The 19,656-nt window shown below is 38.0% G+C and overlaps 2 protein-coding genes and 2 pseudogenes across 4 annotated transcripts in view; 3 read left to right on the forward strand and 1 right to left on the reverse strand.

Annotated features, from left to right (window-relative positions):
• The window catches only part of LOC144629099 (carbohydrate sulfotransferase 9-like), a 60,201-nt pseudogene extending 54,892 nt beyond the window's left edge, over positions 1 to 5,309 (forward strand). Inside the window, exon 3 of the transcript XR_013566307.1 lies at positions 4,304 to 5,309. The product of XR_013566307.1 is annotated as a carbohydrate sulfotransferase 9-like (transcript). The remainder of the gene's footprint in view (positions 1 to 4,303) is intronic.
• LOC144628980 (E3 ubiquitin-protein ligase RNF123-like) overlaps positions 1 to 19,656 on the reverse strand; it is an 87,381-nt gene that overhangs the window by 48,560 nt on the left and 19,165 nt on the right. For both annotated transcript variants that reach the window (XM_078487117.1, XM_078487118.1), the window contains exons 22-24: positions 18,891 to 18,974; positions 18,672 to 18,779; positions 17,623 to 17,800 (exon numbers count right to left, since the gene is read on the reverse strand). In XM_078487117.1, coding sequence (XP_078343243.1) covers positions 17,623 to 17,800; positions 18,672 to 18,779; positions 18,891 to 18,974 — 370 coding nt within the window. The remainder of the gene's footprint in view (positions 1 to 17,622; positions 17,801 to 18,671; positions 18,780 to 18,890; positions 18,975 to 19,656) is intronic.
• Positions 7,834 to 13,261, forward strand: LOC144629116 (carbohydrate sulfotransferase 11-like). Its single transcript, XM_078487310.1, has 3 exons — positions 7,834 to 7,951; positions 9,574 to 9,614; positions 12,364 to 13,261. The coding sequence occupies exons 1-3, from the start codon at positions 7,846 to 7,848 to the stop codon at positions 13,174 to 13,176; spliced, it is 960 nt and encodes a 319-aa protein (XP_078343436.1). The 5' UTR covers positions 7,834 to 7,845; the 3' UTR covers positions 13,177 to 13,261.
• LOC144629169 (carbohydrate sulfotransferase 11-like) lies at positions 16,456 to 17,608 on the forward strand (annotated as a pseudogene).

The raw sequence follows: 19,656 nt of genomic DNA on the forward strand, positions 1-19,656 counted from the left end.
GTTAAATCGAGGTTCCACTTGAGGCTAACTGATGCCAAAGACATTTTGCTAACTTTCTGACTAAAAGGCTCCTGACTAAAGGCTTTATTTTTTATCGCGAGAAAACTCTGAAAGTGCACGGGTATCTTGCAGAACTAAACAAAGATTCTGAAGACATTTTGGTGCGTTTTCGGCAAGTTAAAAAAAAAAAACATCTGGAACCTCAGGCTATCCTCCGTCCTCGTGTGTAAACCAGCACTTAAACATACGGTCATCATTTTGTTCATGCGTTTTATTAGTTAGCTAAATACTGAACATTTAAATCCATTTTATATACATTTTATTTTAAAAGCATCTTTGAAAAAAACCGTAAATTTGGACGCAGTATATCTGTCTGTTTTTTTTTTTTTGGTATCCAACGCGTTTATACAAGTATAGACTTCAATAATTATTCATGGAAATGAAGTTGAACAGCAAAAGATAATTACCTCGCTGATTTATGTGACTCAGTTAATGTTTACCAACGCAACTTTGTTGAAAAAACATTTCGACTTTACAATATAGAAAGTTTGCGTTTATCAGTACATAAGCGCACACGCATTTATGTGTAACAAACGACGGATAATCGTTTAGAGGAAATATACGAAAGCGTCAGAATTCTTTCTTATTAGTTTTTCACTTAACGGCAAATGATAAACACATTTTATTCCAGATGGAAACTGAATTGGAAATCTTCGGCGTTGCTAAGCGATCAACGAGTACTGAAAGGATTAAGGCCATTAACTTCCATTTAAACAACATAAAAACCAATCGATCGATCAATCAAAAAATCAATTGCATTGACACAGTTTTTGGTCTTTTTCTATAACTTTTTTTAATTCAAGTATTTTTATTTGAACAGCATAAAATTGCCTTGCGGCACAGTTCGAAACGTCATCTACAGTAGAACCCCGTTAACTCGAACTCTGAAGGGAAACGAAAAACAGTTCGAGTTAGCGGGGTCGAGTTATCGGGGTCGATTGAATATTCAATTTGCCAGAAACTCTAGTCAACACGATCATAAATTCTTATGATAAGAGTGGAAAATGGCTGTCAAATACGTGATCTGTTCGTTGCTCTAATCAATGGGCGTCCGTAGCGAGTTGCAAGAACCGGAATTCGAGTTATCGGAAAAAATGTAAACCAAATTTTGATCGAGGGAAACGAAATTTAGTTCGGTTAGCGGGGTTTTTCAGTTATTCAAGTTCGAGTTACCCGAGTAAAAATGACTTAAAAGTGAGTTCAAATCCAAGGGAAATGGAAGATAGTTCGAGTTAGCGGGGTTGTTCGAGTTATCCGAGTTCGAGTTACCAGGGTTCTATTGTATTAAATATTAAAATTTATTTAGCGTTTTTAGGCACAATTCAGAGCACAATTAGTCACTAAGAATTGACAATGCGAGGAGTAAAATTCACAATTCATTCGCAGTTACTACTTTTTTCGGCCTATAAGGTGGAGTCGTTAAGATAATGGAACCATTCTGATTCTTCCCACTCCGATTCCGTCGAGCTTACTACTTCGATTTTCGATTTTGACTTGGCCGTAAGCGCTCTTACGACTCCGATTATGAGTCCGTCGCCTGAGCAAACCAGCCTTAAGCCAAATATTCGCTATGAAACTTGATGTTTGCAAAGACATTACTTCTACTGGATCTACTGATGACAGAACCATAGCATCATTGCAACCAAATGTGTCTCCCGGGCGTTATAAATTATAGTTACGTGCACACGAGACTAACTTTGAAAACCGTCCAGCCCAACAATATTTCAAAAACCCAGATTGCAGTCCGTTCATTCTGCCGGTTTTGGCCATCCGTACCTCTTTGTAATTGCTGTGTTTTTGAAATATTCCTTCCATGTTTTAAGAGGTTATTTTTATATTTCACCGAATTTGATGGTTATTTCCCACACCTAAATTTTGCTCAAATCTGTGACACAGTGCCTTTAAAGATTAAGAACACAAAATAATTCATAGTATGCCAAAACAAGAAAAAAAGAAGGATAATCAAAGAAACTGTGTCACGGATTTTAGCTAAGTCTAGGCGTAGGAAATGGCCACCGAATGCGGTGAAATATAGAAGTAACTGCTTAAAACAATGAAGGAACATTTCAATAACACATCAAATACAAAATAAGGTACTGATGGCTAAAAGTGACGAAGGGTTAAAACGGATTGAAACAGTGTGGGCCGGTTTCAAAGTTAATCTCGTTTACCTGTAACTTAAAATTGTAGCGCCCGGGAGACACATTTGGTTAAAATGAAGCTTAGGCTTTGTCATTAACATCCACAGAAGTAATTTCATTGCAAACATTACGTTTCATACCGAGTATTCGGCGAGACTTAATAAAATGAACTAAACTCAGCTGTAACACAGTCCTTCGCAGATTTTTGGTCTAAACTGTTCTGAAATTAGTGGTAGGCGACTTAACTCTAAATAAACACTATCTTTGAACATCTAAAGGAATATATAACCTTAATTTGTGGATAGAAATCAAGCTACGGCTATAAATATAGCTATTTCGAAGACGCGCGGAAACAACTTGAAAACGTTTGCCTAACTTTTTCAAATTGCGATCCGTTTCCATCCGAGCAATCCGCAGCCAAAGTGCTCTAATAGAGCAATTTTTAATGAAAATGGACTATTATTTTTCTGCGACACAAGTGTAAATTTTGGCTGTTCAAAAGCGATTTACGACTTTATTGATTAGTTTAAAATTACGAACGGCAAACTTGCAAGACTCAAGCTAGATTCTAATGAAGCACTATCTTTAATGGATGTTTTTAAATTTATTTTCAGCGACTTTGCCACAGACAAAATCAGTATCCGAGGAATTAAAGGTAACACAAACCACTCGCTTACTGCTCTTTCTGAATTGACCAAAATGTAATTTCTTAAAACAACACAAATACATTGTTAAGTAAACAGGTGAATGGGAATAAGGAAACAAAATCAGCAATAATATCTGTCTTAACCAAAGTCTCAGAACAAACATTTAAGGTAAAATTAAGTAACTGTCCGTGCAGTCTCAATCTTTTAATTATAGTATCCCGCTCTGCATGTATTTGCATCGAGCACTCGTACGATTGTGTGAAACCATTTACATTTTTTTTGTTTACTAAGATATATATATATATATATATATATATATATATATATATATATATATATATATATATATATATATATATATATATATATATATATATATATATATATATAAAAAAAATAAACGATCAAAAAATAATAAACACAACAGGGTCAAGGATTGCTTATATGGGTTGTTTGGGAAGGGAAGTGAAAGACAAACTTCTACACATTCTAACGAGAACTGTATGTACTCTTAAGTGTCACATGTACAAATAAAATTTGATTTGGTTTGATTTTGGAATAGCTGAATTGTTTTAAGATGCTACACGAGTGTTCGAGTGTTGTCTTGGCCGGAAGATTGAACCCAAAAATATTAAGCAAACAAAGGTTAAAATAATGTGAAAATAATATAGAATAATACGTAGGTGCACGGATATAAGAAAATTATCTTCGAGTGTTCAACACCATACAGTACCCGCGTATAAGACACCTATTTTGGCGGTGGATTTGTTCTTATATAAAGGGTTATCTGCAAAATCGCCTGTAGTGTTCTAAGGGCTTAAAAAAAGTTTCTTAAAATAAGGAAAACTAGGCACAAGAGAATCAATATATGCACACATTTTTTATTTTAATACATTGATAATCAAGGCAATATTACTGTAATGTGGTGGAATATAGTGTGAATGAAAAGTATTAAGAACAACTTCATTTTTCAGGCTGAATGTGTTCTTATATAAATGGTCCAAATCAGGAGGTCTATCCACTTGTTCTTATACGCGGGTTTTTAAGTATCTCACGAGTGAGCGCAGATTTCTGACCATTTTCGCAAGATTTCCGAAGATTTTCCGAAAAATCTGAAGACTACCGAAGACAATCGAAGAATTCCGAGGTTTCCCGAAGAGTTCCTACGAAGATCCGAATATGTTTTGACTTTTTACGGGTAACACCAACAAATTTAAGTAAAAGGGTCAAACATGGTATCAAAGATAATTTAAGTCATCGATATCTTCACAGTTAAATTATCGTAATTTATCGTTTATCGTGTTCAATATCGTAATCGTGTTCAATTATGGTTTTCCTCAGGGCTAGAAGTCCTTAATTTTAAGGCTTAAAAAACACTGCAGTATATATAATAACACAAGCCAACACCTTCTAGCTATAACAAGTGAATGAATAACTTATTTCCTTCTTATACAGGAAAAACCAAAGGCCCCGCGACTAAGTCCCGAAGAAAGACAAACCGCCAGAAAACAACACCTTAGAGAATACTGTCATAAGCACACCTACAACAAGAATCCAGGAACGAAAGATATACAAAAAATTGCTGTCGACGATAAACTAAAGCTCATTTACGGCGTAATTCCAAAGGCAGGAACTTCAACATGGAAAGGAGTGATTGGCAAAGCTCGAGGAATTCGCAAGGTTGGGTGCCACGTTGGAATATGTGGAAACACTTAAGTGATTATACCGAGGAAGAACGAGCTAAACGACGTGATACCTATTTTAAGTTTGTTTTCGTTCGTGAGCCGTTACAGCGCTTGGTTTCGGCTTACAAAGACCGGTTTATTCGACTTCCCGGCTACTCCAAGGACATCAGGAAAGATATAGTACAAACTCTTCGACCTCAAGATTTCAAGCCAGAGGGAGATAATTTCGTGAGTTTCTCAGAATTCATTCAATATTATTCCAACAATGTATCACGCAATCATCACTGGCGACAATATGAGAAGCTCTGTCATCCCTGCGTTATGAACTACGATTTCATTGGTCACTTTGAGACTTTAGAAGAAGACGCACCTCTGTTCCTAAAAATGGCGGGAATTGAAGACCGCGTTACTTTCCCGCCAATTCACAAATCAACTGCCACATCTGAAGTGTTGGAGTACTATTCCCAGGTCCCTCCTGAGTATATCACACGGATAGGAGAGCTTTATCGCAGCGACTTTGAAATGTTCGGTTATGAGTATCTTGGTCCTGTGAAAAAACTCTTAAATCAATCTACAAAAAGCTAATTGTTCTGCTATTTAAGCTTCAGGAGTATTTCTCTATATAATGCAAAGAAGAAAACGGTTATTTTAAGGTAATTAATGATACACGTTTAGAGAACATCCTTGTCACAATGTGTGACTGTGTAATTAAACAGAAATAAAATCCAACGCTCGAACTTAACTCAAATCTATTTTATGTTCCCCAGGTGATTCGCATTTTTTAACAAGTTCCCTCTCTAGTTAATAATCAACAGGAAAACAATTATTTTAAGGTAATTATATTATGAATGTGATAAATGATCATCGCAGTGAATTTTCAATTTAAGCAATTGGAATAAAGAAGCCTGAAAAAATTCAGGGCTTCTACGGGATTCGCACCCGTGACCTTCGCGATACCGGTGCGATGCTCACCAACTGAGTATTGAAGCCACACAGGGAGCGAGGTATAGCAATTTACCCGGAGGAGGAACAGAGAGAAGACATGAACGCGGAGGAGATAATGATCATCACAGTGAATTCCAAAGCAGATAAGAAGCGAATCAGGGTAACGGGATCGAACCCGTGACCCCGCGAACGGACCACCCGAGTGAAGCCACACGGGAGCGAGGAATTAGTAAGCCCTGAATTCGCCATGGGACCTGCATCTTTCACACATCCACCGCAGTAATATGAATCATTTCAATACATTACATCGTAATTATATTATGTTAGAGACTACCCTTGTCACATCGTGTTATAAAACAGAAATAAAATCCAACGCTTGATTTACTTTTAAAGGAGAAGTTCACTCTTAATTGGCCATTTTTTTTTACTTTACGCCAGTCGAAATTTTATACGAAGATATCTTACTCACCAAAATTTCAGCTTCCAAGGAGCGCTAAAACCCTACGAAATCCTTTTCTGGTGTAGCCGGATTTTGAAAACAAAAGCCACTACAAAGAAACAATGAGTTTTGAGTATTTAAATTTTCCCGCCAAACAGTAGGCTGAGCTCTTAGAGATTTTTGGTGAATAACATACCTTTGTATAAGCTTTTAATTGGCGTAAAGAAAAAAAAAATGACCATTTTGGAGTAAACTTCTCCTTTAAGTAAAAATCTATTTCATGTGCGCTTTCTGATTGGTGATTTTTCAACAAGCTCCCCTGTCTATTTAACAACTATATCCCTCCACCAATAACAAGAGGGGCTTCAAACCTTCATTTAAGAATGCGCCATTAGTATTTGTCTATAAAAGCGAAAACGCAAAGAGGAAAAAATTTTTTTGAGGTAATTATACTATTTTAGAGAACACTCTTGTCACAATGTGTTCTTAAACAGAAATAAAATCCAACGCTCGATTTTCTTTTAAGCAAACATCTATTTTGAGTGCACTAGCTGATTGGTGATTTTTCAACAAGCTCCCCTGTATTTAACAACTTAATTTAAAACGTTAATTTAAGAATGCGTGAGAGTCATGGACTGATTGACATTGAAGTACTCGTGTGTTGTATTAACAGCAGAGAGCTTGTTTCACAATCCTTTCTTCAAATGTCCTTAAAGATGATTTCCAGTCCGTACTGCGCAGACTCAGGGTTTGTTTTCATTTTTGTTTTGAATTCGTTGAAACGTTACACTTCGGTGATAGCGTACATGGAGTTTTTTAGTTCGCCATTACGGATCGTTTCGTTCAAGAATTCACGATGAGCTAAAACGTCCGTTTGAAATACCGCCGAGCTTCTTTTACGCGTTATTATTGTTTTGCAAAGATATCTGGCGTTAATAATGAAGAAAAAGGTAAGTTTTGTCCCGGAATTTTTATTTTTGCTAGTAAACATTCTTCTGTTTGTGAGACTCACAAACATTGCAGGCGGAGATTGCGCAGTACGGACTGGAAATCATCTTTAAGATTATGTCATTCTGGACTTCACAAGTTTTTGTTTGCTTAGACTGTTTAAGGAACTGAAGACCAAACTTTAAAAAAAGTGGCGAAATTAAAACCCCACGGAAAAACAATACCGCGAAAAAGTAAAATCCTTGTAGTAAATTAAAATCATTCTTTTTTCGCGTCCATAATTTTCGAGATAACTTAATCTGTTTGCTAATACATCGGATAGCATTTCAAAACTTTAGGTCAAATTTAGTTCCCTTCAACAGGATTTCCATGTCAAATCGCGAAATCATCCCTTTACAGACACAAACATAAACATGTGGACGAGGTCTTTTAAAAGCCTGGTTCTCATATGATCGCCCCGATCGTTTCTATCGCATCGACCGTTTGCAAATAATGAGACGATCGTAGGCGATCGAAGCGATTGGAAGAGATCGGGGGTTGTCTTATGATCGTCCCGATCGCCTGGTATGATCGAGCGAAGGACCTACACAAAACAATCATTTTAGCCCTAGATCCAAAACAATGGCAGCCTTCAATGAAAGAGCAAAACTCGTGGCCTCCTATCTTCTCAGTTATTGCAGTTTTACGGCGAAGAAGGGATAGAGAAGCTAGAAGGATAGAACACGGGCAATCCAAGCGATCGTGATCGCTCCAATCGCTGCAGTCGTTAGCGATCGTCCGAGTAATGTTCTCCGGAATATAATCACCCCAATCGCAAGAAAACCTTTGGAAGTGGCCGAGGCAATAGAAACGATCGAGGCGATCATATGAGAACCAGGCTTTATGCATTTTGCTACATTGTTATGCAAATAAGAAACGTGCCTTATAGTAGAGACAATATTGAGCGCTCATTCGGCTTAAAACACTGCAGGTTTCGAATCATGAAGTCCAAGATAATTGTTTCTGCGACAGCTTTTCTCTTTTTTTTCATTCTCCTCTCATACTGGAGCTCAAAATCAACAATACAAACACAGGGGAAGACGTCAGGTTTGTAAACTTTATATCTTAACGAGAAATCTGTGCTTGCACCACAAAAAAACCTTTTTTTACTTAAGCTTGAACGAAAAGTTGTTAGCAGTTGGTAAGCTTCATACAGAGAGGCAAGAAATTACGGTTTTATATTTTGCCATACTTTCCGTAGATGTAAAACCGTTTTCGTCCAAAACGTCGAAAGTATGTAACATAGGCAAAGGTCACTAAAATAGCTTCGAAAAATCAACAAGAACATGATGCTACCTGCGTTTGCCGGAACTGTCGCTTAGCTCAGCAGTGTGCCACTACGAATGAGTGACAAAGGTAAAATCGACCGCTTTCATTTTAAGCCAGAAAGCTTACTTTTTGAACATTTTGCAGCCGATTAAAGGGACTATGTCACGGCTGAATTAAGTTTATTTTATTAAGTTTTGCCAAATACTCGCTATGAAACTTAATGTTTGCAAAGGAATTACTTCTATGGATCCAAATGACGAAACCATAGCTTCATTGCAATCAAATGTGTCTTCCAAGCGTTAAACTTTAAAGTTACAAGCAAACAAGATTAACTTTGAAACTGTTCAGCCTAACAATATTTCAAAAACCCGTATCACAATCCGTTTCAATTTTCGTCGCTTTTGGCCATCCGTATCTTCTTTTGTATTTGCTTTGTTATTAAAATGTTCCTCTACTGTTTTAAGAGGTTATTTTTATATTTTAACGGATTTGACGGTCATTTCCCATGCCTGAATTTAACTAAAATCCTTAATATAGTCCCAAATAATACGGATCGGCAAAGACCTAATTTGCGACAAACTCATGTCTAAAAAGTGCTTCACACGTTAGGAAAATTTGATCTTTGGTCTGAAGAAGCAAATTTAAACTGAGTTGAAAAAATTCCTAGCTGTTTGAAAATCACATCAGGCACTAGAAACCTTTCATAGATTTTACGCGCTCACTTAATTTTTCTTGTACTAAACAAGAGTTGAACTTTTGTGCACACTTGATTTGAATATGGAGACGACTACGTTGCAAATTTCGCTGCAAGCTCACTAGGATTCAAAAAATTGCTTTCTTTGACTTCGCTAACATCTGTTTAAGTTAATTCGTTCTACAATATAACGAAATTTTGTTTTACTCGGGCCCAGGTAGTGAGTTTGTTGTTTCATGATATTGTTTTTGCTTTGTTTATGAAGTATTGAATGAAAGGCGAAGCAGAAAATCGTCGATTTTTTTTGTCTTCTATTGTTTACACATCGTTTGGAAATGAATCCTGAAACTAAACATATGCCCACTTGATTAACGCTTCTGTAAATAAGTATTGAAACTTTCACAGCTGGGTATTCTTTTAAATGTTTTTAATTTGTTCGAAGAAAACTTCGCTGACTAACAAATATAAAACAAAAACTTTGTCCTTTCTACCCCAGGAGTTTTTAAAGGCAGATGAAAAGGGTTGACCATAATTAAATGACATCGCCTATGCCAATCCTAATTGAATATGCTGAACTTAACTGGGGGAAATATCCAAAGACCAAGAATGAAAAATAAAGGAATTACGGACAACAGAGTTAAAAGATTAAGGATAAATATTTCAAGATGTGCTGTTAATAAGTTGATGTTTTAAATTTGATTTTCAGCGATTCTACCACGAAAAAAATCAGTGTTTGAAAGAGTACAGGTAACATAAATCACATTCTCCTTTAACTAATCTTTATTTTGAGCTACCAATCACTTAACTGATCAAACCCACATTTCTAGCACGATAGCAATACATAAGCTTACATTGTCACAGTTGGGTAGTGGAAATAAAGAAAAAGCATTAACTTAAAACGGTGAGGGTAAAAGCGGTGAGGGTAAAAGGCGGAATGAGTTTGCGGAATGGCATGTGGCATGACTTGCGGAATGGCATAATTATGCGGAATGTAATTTACGCGGAATGACTCATTGACATAAATTTTACTGAAGAGCGCGCCAATTTTTAAAGAGCAGCCGCTTTATTAAATACTGCGGGCTTAATGATGACAATCGATTGAAGATATGATGTCGTATGATGTTCTTCACGGATTCTACGAAAAATATTTCGGCGGCCAGTGTTTCCCCAATGCTAAGGATTTCCCATTCTGTGGACGGTTTATCGCTTTTAAATTTAGTCAAAAGATAAAAACAGCGACGGAAAAGCATCCGACCGTAGATCTTTATACGAACCGCGGAGAAGCCGTGTCACGATATTTTCATCGCTGTAATAAAAAGCTAGAAATATACCAAAAGTAGTTGTCTTCAATGAAACCACTAGCTTTTTCCCACCCCTAGCAAGTTTTGATTTAGAAAGAAACGATTCCTGGAACAAGGAAGTGACACGGTCACACATTATTTCGCGGGCGACTAACAACACATCACTCGCTTTCATTTATTTAAATGCGTTGTCTTTTTAAAAACTTCTCTTCAAATGGGTTGAACTTGACAGTTGTGTGTCTTGCCTTGAAGTACGTAGCTTTAGAACGAATATCGTTCTGTATTTTGAGGCAAATAGACGAGAGTTTTCATTCATGTTAACAGAACTACTCACACTGTACTCAGCCAACGCCAGCTAGTCGATACTGATTCCCGTCCTCAGAAGCGTCACGGCAAATAGCGAAAATAATTTCTCTGCTTCTGTTCGGCGTAAATCGGTGATTTGAACGGTGAAATGATCTTTACAACGATGTTCTATGCTGCTCAGTCCTTGATTGTTTGAGCCAGCGGTATTTAACAAGGCGGCTTCTCTTTTAAAATTTGGCGCGCTTTTTAGTATACTTTATGTCAATGAATCATTCCGCGTAAATTACATTCCGCATAATTATGCCATTCCGCAACTCATGCCACATGCCATTCCGCAAACTCATTCCGCCTTTTACCCCGGTGAGGGAGAGGCTAGTGGTTTCATTGAAGACAACTACTTTTGGTATATTTCTAGCTTTTTATTACAGCGATGAAAATATCGTGACACGGCTTCTCCGCGGTTCGTATAAAGATCTACGGTCGGATGCTTTTCCGTCGCTGTTTTTATCTTTTGACTAAATTTAAAAGCGATAAACCGTCCACAGAATGGGAAATCCTTAGCATTGGGGAAACACTGGCCGCCGAAATATTTTTCGTAGAATCCGTGAAGAACATCATACGACATCATATCTTCAATCGATTGTCATCATTAAGCCCGCAGTATTTAATAAAGCGGCTGCTCTTTAAAAATTGGCGCGCTCTTCAGTAAAATTTATGTCAATGAGTCATTCCGCGTAAATTACATTCCGCATAATTATGCCATTCCGCAAGTCATGCCACATGCCATTCCGCAAACTCATTCCGCCTTTTACCCTCACCGAACTTAAAAGCATCTGTCTTATCAGGTCCAAATTCGCAAAACAGTCAAACAATGAACTACAAATACAAATCCTAAGACAGTATTAATCATATAGGGTAGAAGAACTCAAAACCACGTTAACCTACCCAAAAATTCCAATCCAATATGGGACAAGGACGTTTGAGACCAGGGGGAGACTAGAGCAGGTAGTGAAAGACAAATCTGAAAATATTCTAGCTGAGTCTTTGTATGAGCGGCATCCGTAAAATACATTCTTTACAAAATGACTTGTGAGTGTTTGAGGTGCTACGTCACGCTGATTTTGCAGATCTTTGGTCAAAAAAGTTCTAAAATTAGTGGAAGGCACGTTTACCTTCGAAAAACAGTATCCTTGAACATCTAAAGGAAGATATAACCCTAATTTACGGATTGAAATATCAAGCTACGACCATAAATATCGATATTTTTTGCAGACGTGGGGAAGCAAATTGAAAAGTTAAGCCTTAATTTTTCAAGTTGCAATCCATTTCCATCCGCAGCCAAAGCCGCTTGTTAACAGTTTCAGTGCTCTAATATAGCAATGGACCATTATCTTTAGGTTTCCTACGACACAAATATAAATTTTGGCTGCTAAAAAGTCTGGTAAAATCCATGTCAAGGTCCCTTTAACAGAAACAAGTTGGCCGCGCTTAAAATATGGTGCAAAATAAACCAACCTCAAAATTCTAGTTATATCTAGATTTATACCATGCCATAGAAAATACAGCCAATCAGAATACAGGAAAGCCGTTGTATATTCGACGGTATTCAACCCAACCTTCCCATCGTGCGCTGCGATGGTATTCTCGACGAAATTTAGTAAGCGTATTTTCTATGGCATGGTATAAAATAGTTACACAACACTTTCTCGTGGTATACTATGGAATATCCCACTTGTCACTTGTATTTTCTTCGTATACACACTCGCCTAAAGGCTCGTGTGTATACCGAGAAAATACAAGTGACTCGTGGGATATTCCATAGTACACCACTCGAAAGCGTTGCATAACTAGTATATATGTTGCTTATTCCATAACGATACTTTACGCAGGAATCACCCACGGCCCCACAACTAACTCCCGAAGAAAGACAAAAAGCGAGAAAGCAACATCTTAAGGATTACTGTCGCCAACACACCTACAACAAGAGCCCGGGGACTCAAGATGTACACATGCTTGCTGTCGATGATGAACTAGAACTGATTTACTGCGTAATTCCAAAAGTGGGAACTTCAACATGGAAAAGAGTTTTGGCGCATCCACGCGGAATTCGGCCTGGAATCAACCGATGGAAAATGTGGAAACGCTTGAGTAATTACTCTGAGGAAGAAAGGACCAAACGACTTAAAACTTATTTTAAGTTTGTTTTCGTTCGTGAGCCGTTACAGCGCTTACTTTCGGCGTACAAAAACAAATTTATTAAAATTCGCAGCTACACCAAGGACATCCGGAAAGATATAGTACAAGCTCTTCGACCTGAAGATTTCGAGCCAGAAGGGAAAAATTTCGTGAGTTTCTCTGAATTCATTCAATATTTTTCAAAAAATATATCTCGTAATCAACATTGGCGACAATATGAAAAACTCTGTCATCCTTGCGTTATGAACTACGATTTCATTGGTCACTTGGAGACCCTGAAAGATGACGCGGCTCTGTTCTTAAAAATGGCGGGAATTGACGACCGCACGACTTTCCCGCCAATTCACAAATCAACCGGCCCAGATGAAGTGTTAAAGTACTATTCCCAGGTCCCTCCTGAGTATATCACTCGGTTAGGAGAGCTGTATCGCAATGACTTTGAAATGTTCGGTTATGAGTATCTCGGTCCTGTGAAAAAGCTTTTAAATCGTTCTACGAAAGCCTAGCTTTTGTTTCATTTAAGCCCCCAGGGTCCACCTCCTCCCTATGTTATTTCAATTGTTATACAGTAACTATATACTACTTCAAAATCCAGAGTAAAAGTTTTGAACACAACATAACGAACGTTATTAAACGAAAATAAACATTGCACAGTCTCTAAAATTTCATGTGTGCCCGTCAAGGCGGAATTTATCCCCGTTTCCGTAGCATAAAGCGACAAGGACTATTTCTCTCTCCTGGACGGGATGTTAGTCTATCGCAGGGTTACCACTCAGATTAAATTCGCCGATACCTATTTTTACACCTGAGTGGAGAGAGGCACAATGAGAGTAAAGTGTCTTGCCCAATAATACAATATAGTGCCCCAGCCAGGGCTTGAAACCGGACCGCTCGATCTGGAGTCCAGCCCACTATAAAACATTAGGCCACCCATGCACCCTCATTGTAAATCCCATGGGAAGTTGAAAACAATGCTTATGCAAAACTTTTGGGGGGCAAACAAGATGTATAATAGGAACGGATGTACTAAAATTTCCAGGCTGTGCCGGATGCAAAATCAATGCATCTTGGCGATCAGCGTTGAAAATAAAATGGGCCGAAAGTAAAGATGTCTTTATTACCAAGCACGTTTTGTTTTGTATTTTTACAGGTTTATTTTACACATTACAAAAAGAAAGCAAGCGAATAAATTAAACCTCTCTATGTAAACCCTCTCTCCTCCGCAGAGGTCTCTTTGTCCCCCGCGCTCCCCCTTTTTTCATTTTTCGTGTTTTCGCCTTCCTCCCCCCGTGTTTTTTCGCCTTCCCCCACGAAAGAGGCCTCTGCGGAGGAGAGAGATGTAAACCACTTATCGTTAGGAACTATGTAGGCAAAAACTACAGTGGATCTGGTTTTCTTTTTTCGTTCTTAACGTTCTCTATCTAAAAGAAAGGAGGAGATTCTGTATGATGCAGATAAGCTAATACAAAAAACATGACTTGCGCAAAAAGGAATACATTATTCAGTGGCAAAGAATGAACAATTAAGCAGAACTTTGAATAACCGGCTTTAGACCAGTTGTAAAAAACCCAGCTTCACTCCAGCTTTGAATAACAATGGTTGTTGTCAATTGAAAAGATTTATAGCTAGCCAGAGACTAAAGCCCAAATTTCAACACAGATCACCTAGTTTCGCAAGTAAATAAAGAAAACTGGTTTATCTCATGTGAGTAGATCACCGTCGACGAGAAAAACTTGAGTCTGGTTATCTCACGAAATATTGTCAAGCGAACATCAAATTTGCTGCACAAGAAAAAAGCAAACACGACGGCGACGCCGAGGACAACGCCATTAAAAGGTGAATATATATTTCTCAATCCATTCAGTGTAACTACGGTTCAGAACAAATTTCTGCCGGAATATGTGAAGAGAGTGTTATATGTAAATAGAAATATGAAATATTGTAAAGAGAAAGATGAAATATTTGCCCATGTGGTTCACGTTTTCACTTTGTTCTAAAGGATGCTAAGAAATTCACCACGTAAACTATATACAGTGGAACTACGACATAACAAGCCCCTGTACAACGACATTGCCGGTAAAATGGACGGTATTGGCCAATCCGGCGAAAGTTGCTTGTTGTAAAATGTACACGTGCGGGCCACTATAATTTAGAACGAAATAGAGAATTTAGGTATAAGAAATCACTACAGATCTAATTTCAGTTATAAAACAAATCTAGAGGTGAAAAACACGTATAAACCTAAGTAGTTATTCAAAGAAATAGTCAACAACAAAAAGATAATTACATCGCCGATTTATGGCCCGGTAAATATTTACAAACGCAACTTCGTTCACAAAATGTTAAGACTTTATGTTAGTACTTGATTGTAAACGCATTCATGCACAATAAGCGATAAAGAATCGTGCTAGAGGAATATAAGAAAGCGCTAAAGTTCTTTCTTCTAAGTTTTTCTTTTAATTACACGCGTCAACCAGATTTTGTTTCCGATCACAAATGAATATTGGAAATCTTAGGCGTTGCTAAGCGATCAACAGACGCTGCAAACCTTAAAATTTCAAGTAATCAACATAAAACACAATCAATCAATCAAGTCGAGACTTTCTTTGTGGAGTCGCGACTGACAAACTTGCCACTTTTAAAGCATTGAACAAAATACTTGGGTCGTTTAAATGTAGTTTTTTGGGGATTAACTTGAACTTCTTAAAATTTCAATCGACTGGACAAGCGCCCAGTACAAGAAAATCTTGATAACTGGCAGGTAAACCGGATGTTCTTTTGATGGGAACTTGTTGTGGCGCAATGTTCCAATATTGATTGACAGTTTGTTCGTCGCAACTTGCTCGAGCAAGTCGCCAAAGTCCGGTCTTCATTTTGCCGTATAAAACGAGGTAATGCTACCACTGCCCAGGGGGGTACTTCGGCTTGTAAATGACGGGGGTGATCTAAGGATTTTTTTGGGTTTGCAATTTTCGATTCCGGGAATTTTTTTGGGTTGGAAATTTGGCAAGTATTTTTTTGAATGACATGATTTAAATAGGGGATTTTTTGGGTATTAAAAACGAACTAAAGTGCCTTGGCGCTCAATTTTTTATGGTTTTCTTTGTGTTATGTTATTGCCCTTCTGGCAATTTAGGGGTAATTTGACAAGGGATTTTTGGGGGGTTATTTTTGGTCCAGGGATTTTTTTGGGTAATGTCGGAAGACTTAGGGATTTTTTTGAGTTTGCAATTTTCGATTCCGGGATTTTTTTGGGTTGGAAAATTTGGAAAAATTTTTTGAATGACATGATTTAAATAGGGGATTTTTTGGGTATTAAAAACGAACTACTCAATTTTTTATGGTTTTCATTGTGTTATGTTATTGCCCTTTCTGGCAATTTAGGGGTAATTTGACAAGGGTTTTTTGGGGGTTATTTTTGGTCGAGGGATTTTTTTGGGTACTTAGGGATTTTTTTAGTCTTGAGTTTTGCCATTCGATCATCCCCGTCATTTACAAGCCGGAGTACCCCCTGGGTACCACTGTTTCAAAGAAACAGAAAATAATTACAGCTAAGTCAACTGTTTATCAACAGAATGCGAGAAATTAGCAACAGGCTTAGTTCAAATCGCCAAACTGGGAGTCACGTTTCAAAAATAACTTGCGGAACAAATACGAATTAAAAGTTGCAAGTTGCGACGAGAAATCTGTCAATCAATATTGGAACATTGAGCCACAACATTGAATAGTTCCCATCAAAAGCACATCCGGTTTGATTGCAAGCACTAAAAATGTCCATCTACTAATGTCCTCATTTTAGATGCTGTAAAAAAGCAGATTGCTAGGAAGAACCTAATGAAAGACTACTGTCTTACGCACTCGTTCAAGAAACCAACCACCAGCGACTTAAAGTACATTGTTGTAGACGATAAAAACAAGATTATCTACTGCACAATTCCAAAGGTAGGCACGACAACGTGGAAAAAGATTTTAAGAGATCTCCGTGGACTCAAAAAAGGCGTAAACATTCATCGCTTTAATCTGTGGAGACGCTTATATCAATACACCGAGGAGGAAAGGTCACAACGGATTCAAACTTATTTCAAGTTCCTTTTTGTTCGTGAACCGTTACACCGCTTGCTCTCTGCTTAAAAAAACAAGTTTATAACGGGAGAAGGCAGGAAAGTCTCAAGATACGCTCGTGCAGACATTGTAAAATCATATCGACCCGAAGATTATAAACCCAACGGAGACATTAATAGGGACAATAATGTCAGCTTCGCGGAATTCATTCGGTATTTTTCCAATGATATTCCACGTAATCAACATTGGCGACAGTACGAGAAGCTCTGTCATCCCTGCATTGTCAACTACGACTTCACTGGTCACTTAGAGACTTTGGAAGACGACGCGCCTCTTCTACTAAAAATGGCGGGAATTGACGACCGCGTAACTTTCCCGCCAATTCACAAATCAACAGGCACAGATGAAGTGTTGGAATATTATTCCCAGGTTCCTCCTCGGTACATAACTCGGTTAGGAGAACTGTATCGCAATGATTTTGAAATGTTTGGCTATGAATATTTAGGTCCCGTACAACCACTACGCAATAACAGTGAACAAATAGTGAATTCCAAACCGTAAGGGAACTTTGTTCCTCTTCAATTCTGAATTTGAGCTAGAACCGAGAAAGTACTGACATTTATACTTTGTAACGTTGTTTCTCGTCAAAACTATTAAGCGTGTAGCTTTTAGACGAACACAATTATTATTAAGAGAAAGATGGCTCAATAAATGACTGTTATGCAAAACGCTTACTTTGCCGCACCAATTTCCCAAACTAAAATCCTGTTTCATTTAATTCAATGAAACAAATTTTGATAGTGAAATTTAATTTTGCACGTCAGCAAAATCAATTAAAAATATTGGGAGAAAGCCCTTTAAAAAAGTACTTTAAATAATATAAATCGTACCTGGTATATCGCTGAAGCAAGTCGTCGGATGAAAATAGTGTCTGAGCCCGTGAAACGCATTGATAGCGGCCTCCATGTAGAACTCAGGCGTGAACTCAAACAGCGGTTCTTTGGTGGCGCCCCGCTCCACAGATGACACAATGCAGTTTAGCATCCAATGAACGTCATTTTGTTTCTCCTAAAGAGATCAATAATCAATCTCTCCTTAGAATATCTATAGAAATGTAATAGCTCATTTAAGAGAATTTGATTATCCATCAAAACCCTGATTTTTCAAAGTGTTTACTGTTGACCTAAGATAATACTTTATTTAATTAAAACAAAGGGAAAAACACCTCCTGAAAAACGGAAATCGTGAGGTTATCACTGTATAAAAACAACTTCCCCAACAACAACAAAATGGAAACACAAATTCATACATTCAAAGATATTTACAATTACAGCCAATTTAAATGTAGTTCTTTACAGTCAACTCTCTCTAAGACGGACACCTTCGGTACCGGCCGCAACTGTCCGTCTTAGAGATGTGTCCGCCTTGTAGAGAGTCGAGGTAACTTGACACCAGTAATTCTGAGATAATAAAGCTAAAGCTTTGCGCAATGCAACAAACCTTTGCATACTGCAACAAGACTAAAATAATAAAAGGACCGTAAAGTTGAGAGCTTCTGCAAGCTGAAAAACTGCCTCTTTAGTGCCCATACACGTAAGCATAGAAGTAACCCCGTTAAAGCGTCACTGTTTGTGGTTAGTAAGCTTGGTATACACGTTTTCTTAGAGCGCCGACTAACTTTGCTTTAGGTCAATACAAAGTTTGGGAATATTTTCACTAATAAAACATAATAAAAACACTTGTCAAGTGTCCGTTAATGATTTCAAAGTGTCCGATGTCCGTCTTAGAGAGGTGTCCGTCTTATAGAGAGTTCACTGCATAGTTTAACGATCAGAAACACGGCCAGTGAGGGTTGTCAGGTGAGATTGACGTCATAACCGTACGTCATATCTTTCCCAGCATTCTCCTAGCGCCAAGCACAAAGCACGCAAATACAAACCTTTGTGAAAATAAGGGTGGAAACCCAGGCCATGTGCCTTGCACAGTTTGTGGTTTCTTTCGTGAATACTCTTTTGGATCTCTCCAGTTCTGATAGTACGTCTGTTTTCTGAAAAGAAAAGACTTGATATCATTGCTTTCAGAAGAAGAACACCAGGCAATGTATTTTTACCCATCAAAATTATCGGTTGATTGTAACATAATATGAGGTTGTTAATACCTCAGGTTCACAGCGTCTGATCTTCGTCATTGTTTCTTCCAGAGCTTTTATGTTCTGTTTCATATTGTCTCGCACTGCTCTCACCTGAATAAAAAAGAACATGAACATATAACTTCAAAACAAACAAAAGTAAAGTATGTAACCAGGACAACCTTCGAAGCATGTAACGAATACGAGTAGTTCCTTCTCTCGCTCGATGGCATGCTAGTGCACTGCAAGTTACCCACCCCTCCCCCACTCCCTTAAAGCATTTTGTCGGGTTACCCAAACAATTTGCTGGTACTATACGCCGCGAAAAGAAATCTGGGCGAGCCTCATCTCGCAGTCGCTTGTGGGTCGTTACTTGTGGGCCATATTGTCGGTAGTCAAGGACCCACAAACGACTTCGAGATGAGAATCGTTCTTAGTTTCGTCGTGTTTCTAAAGTTGCGAAATCATTCTCCCTGGTGGAGAAAGACACTGTGAGAGTAAAGCTTTCTTCAATACAATTATCCCGGTGAGCGCTTGAAGCCCGAGTGAGTCAATCTACCTCGAGTCCTCGTTCCTTACTGCGCAAGCTTGACGTAACGAGCGACTCTCGGAAGTTCCGTTGCAGGATCGATTTTGGTTGATTTTGAAAACTATAAAAAAAAGCCGGAAGTAAAACACCAAGAAGTTCGTTGAGTCATTCTTTTGAAAGCTAGGCATGCGCAATTTTTTTCAAACGGAACGAAGACCCTGGGTACGAGGATGGCAGTGAATTCGAGGAAAACAGCTAAAAGGACTG

This window comes from Oculina patagonica, chromosome 10 (assembly GCF_052425735.1).
Source record: "Oculina patagonica isolate OP01 chromosome 10, crgOcupat, whole genome shotgun sequence".
Classification (NCBI taxonomy): domain Eukaryota; kingdom Metazoa; phylum Cnidaria; class Anthozoa; order Scleractinia; family Oculinidae; genus Oculina; species Oculina patagonica.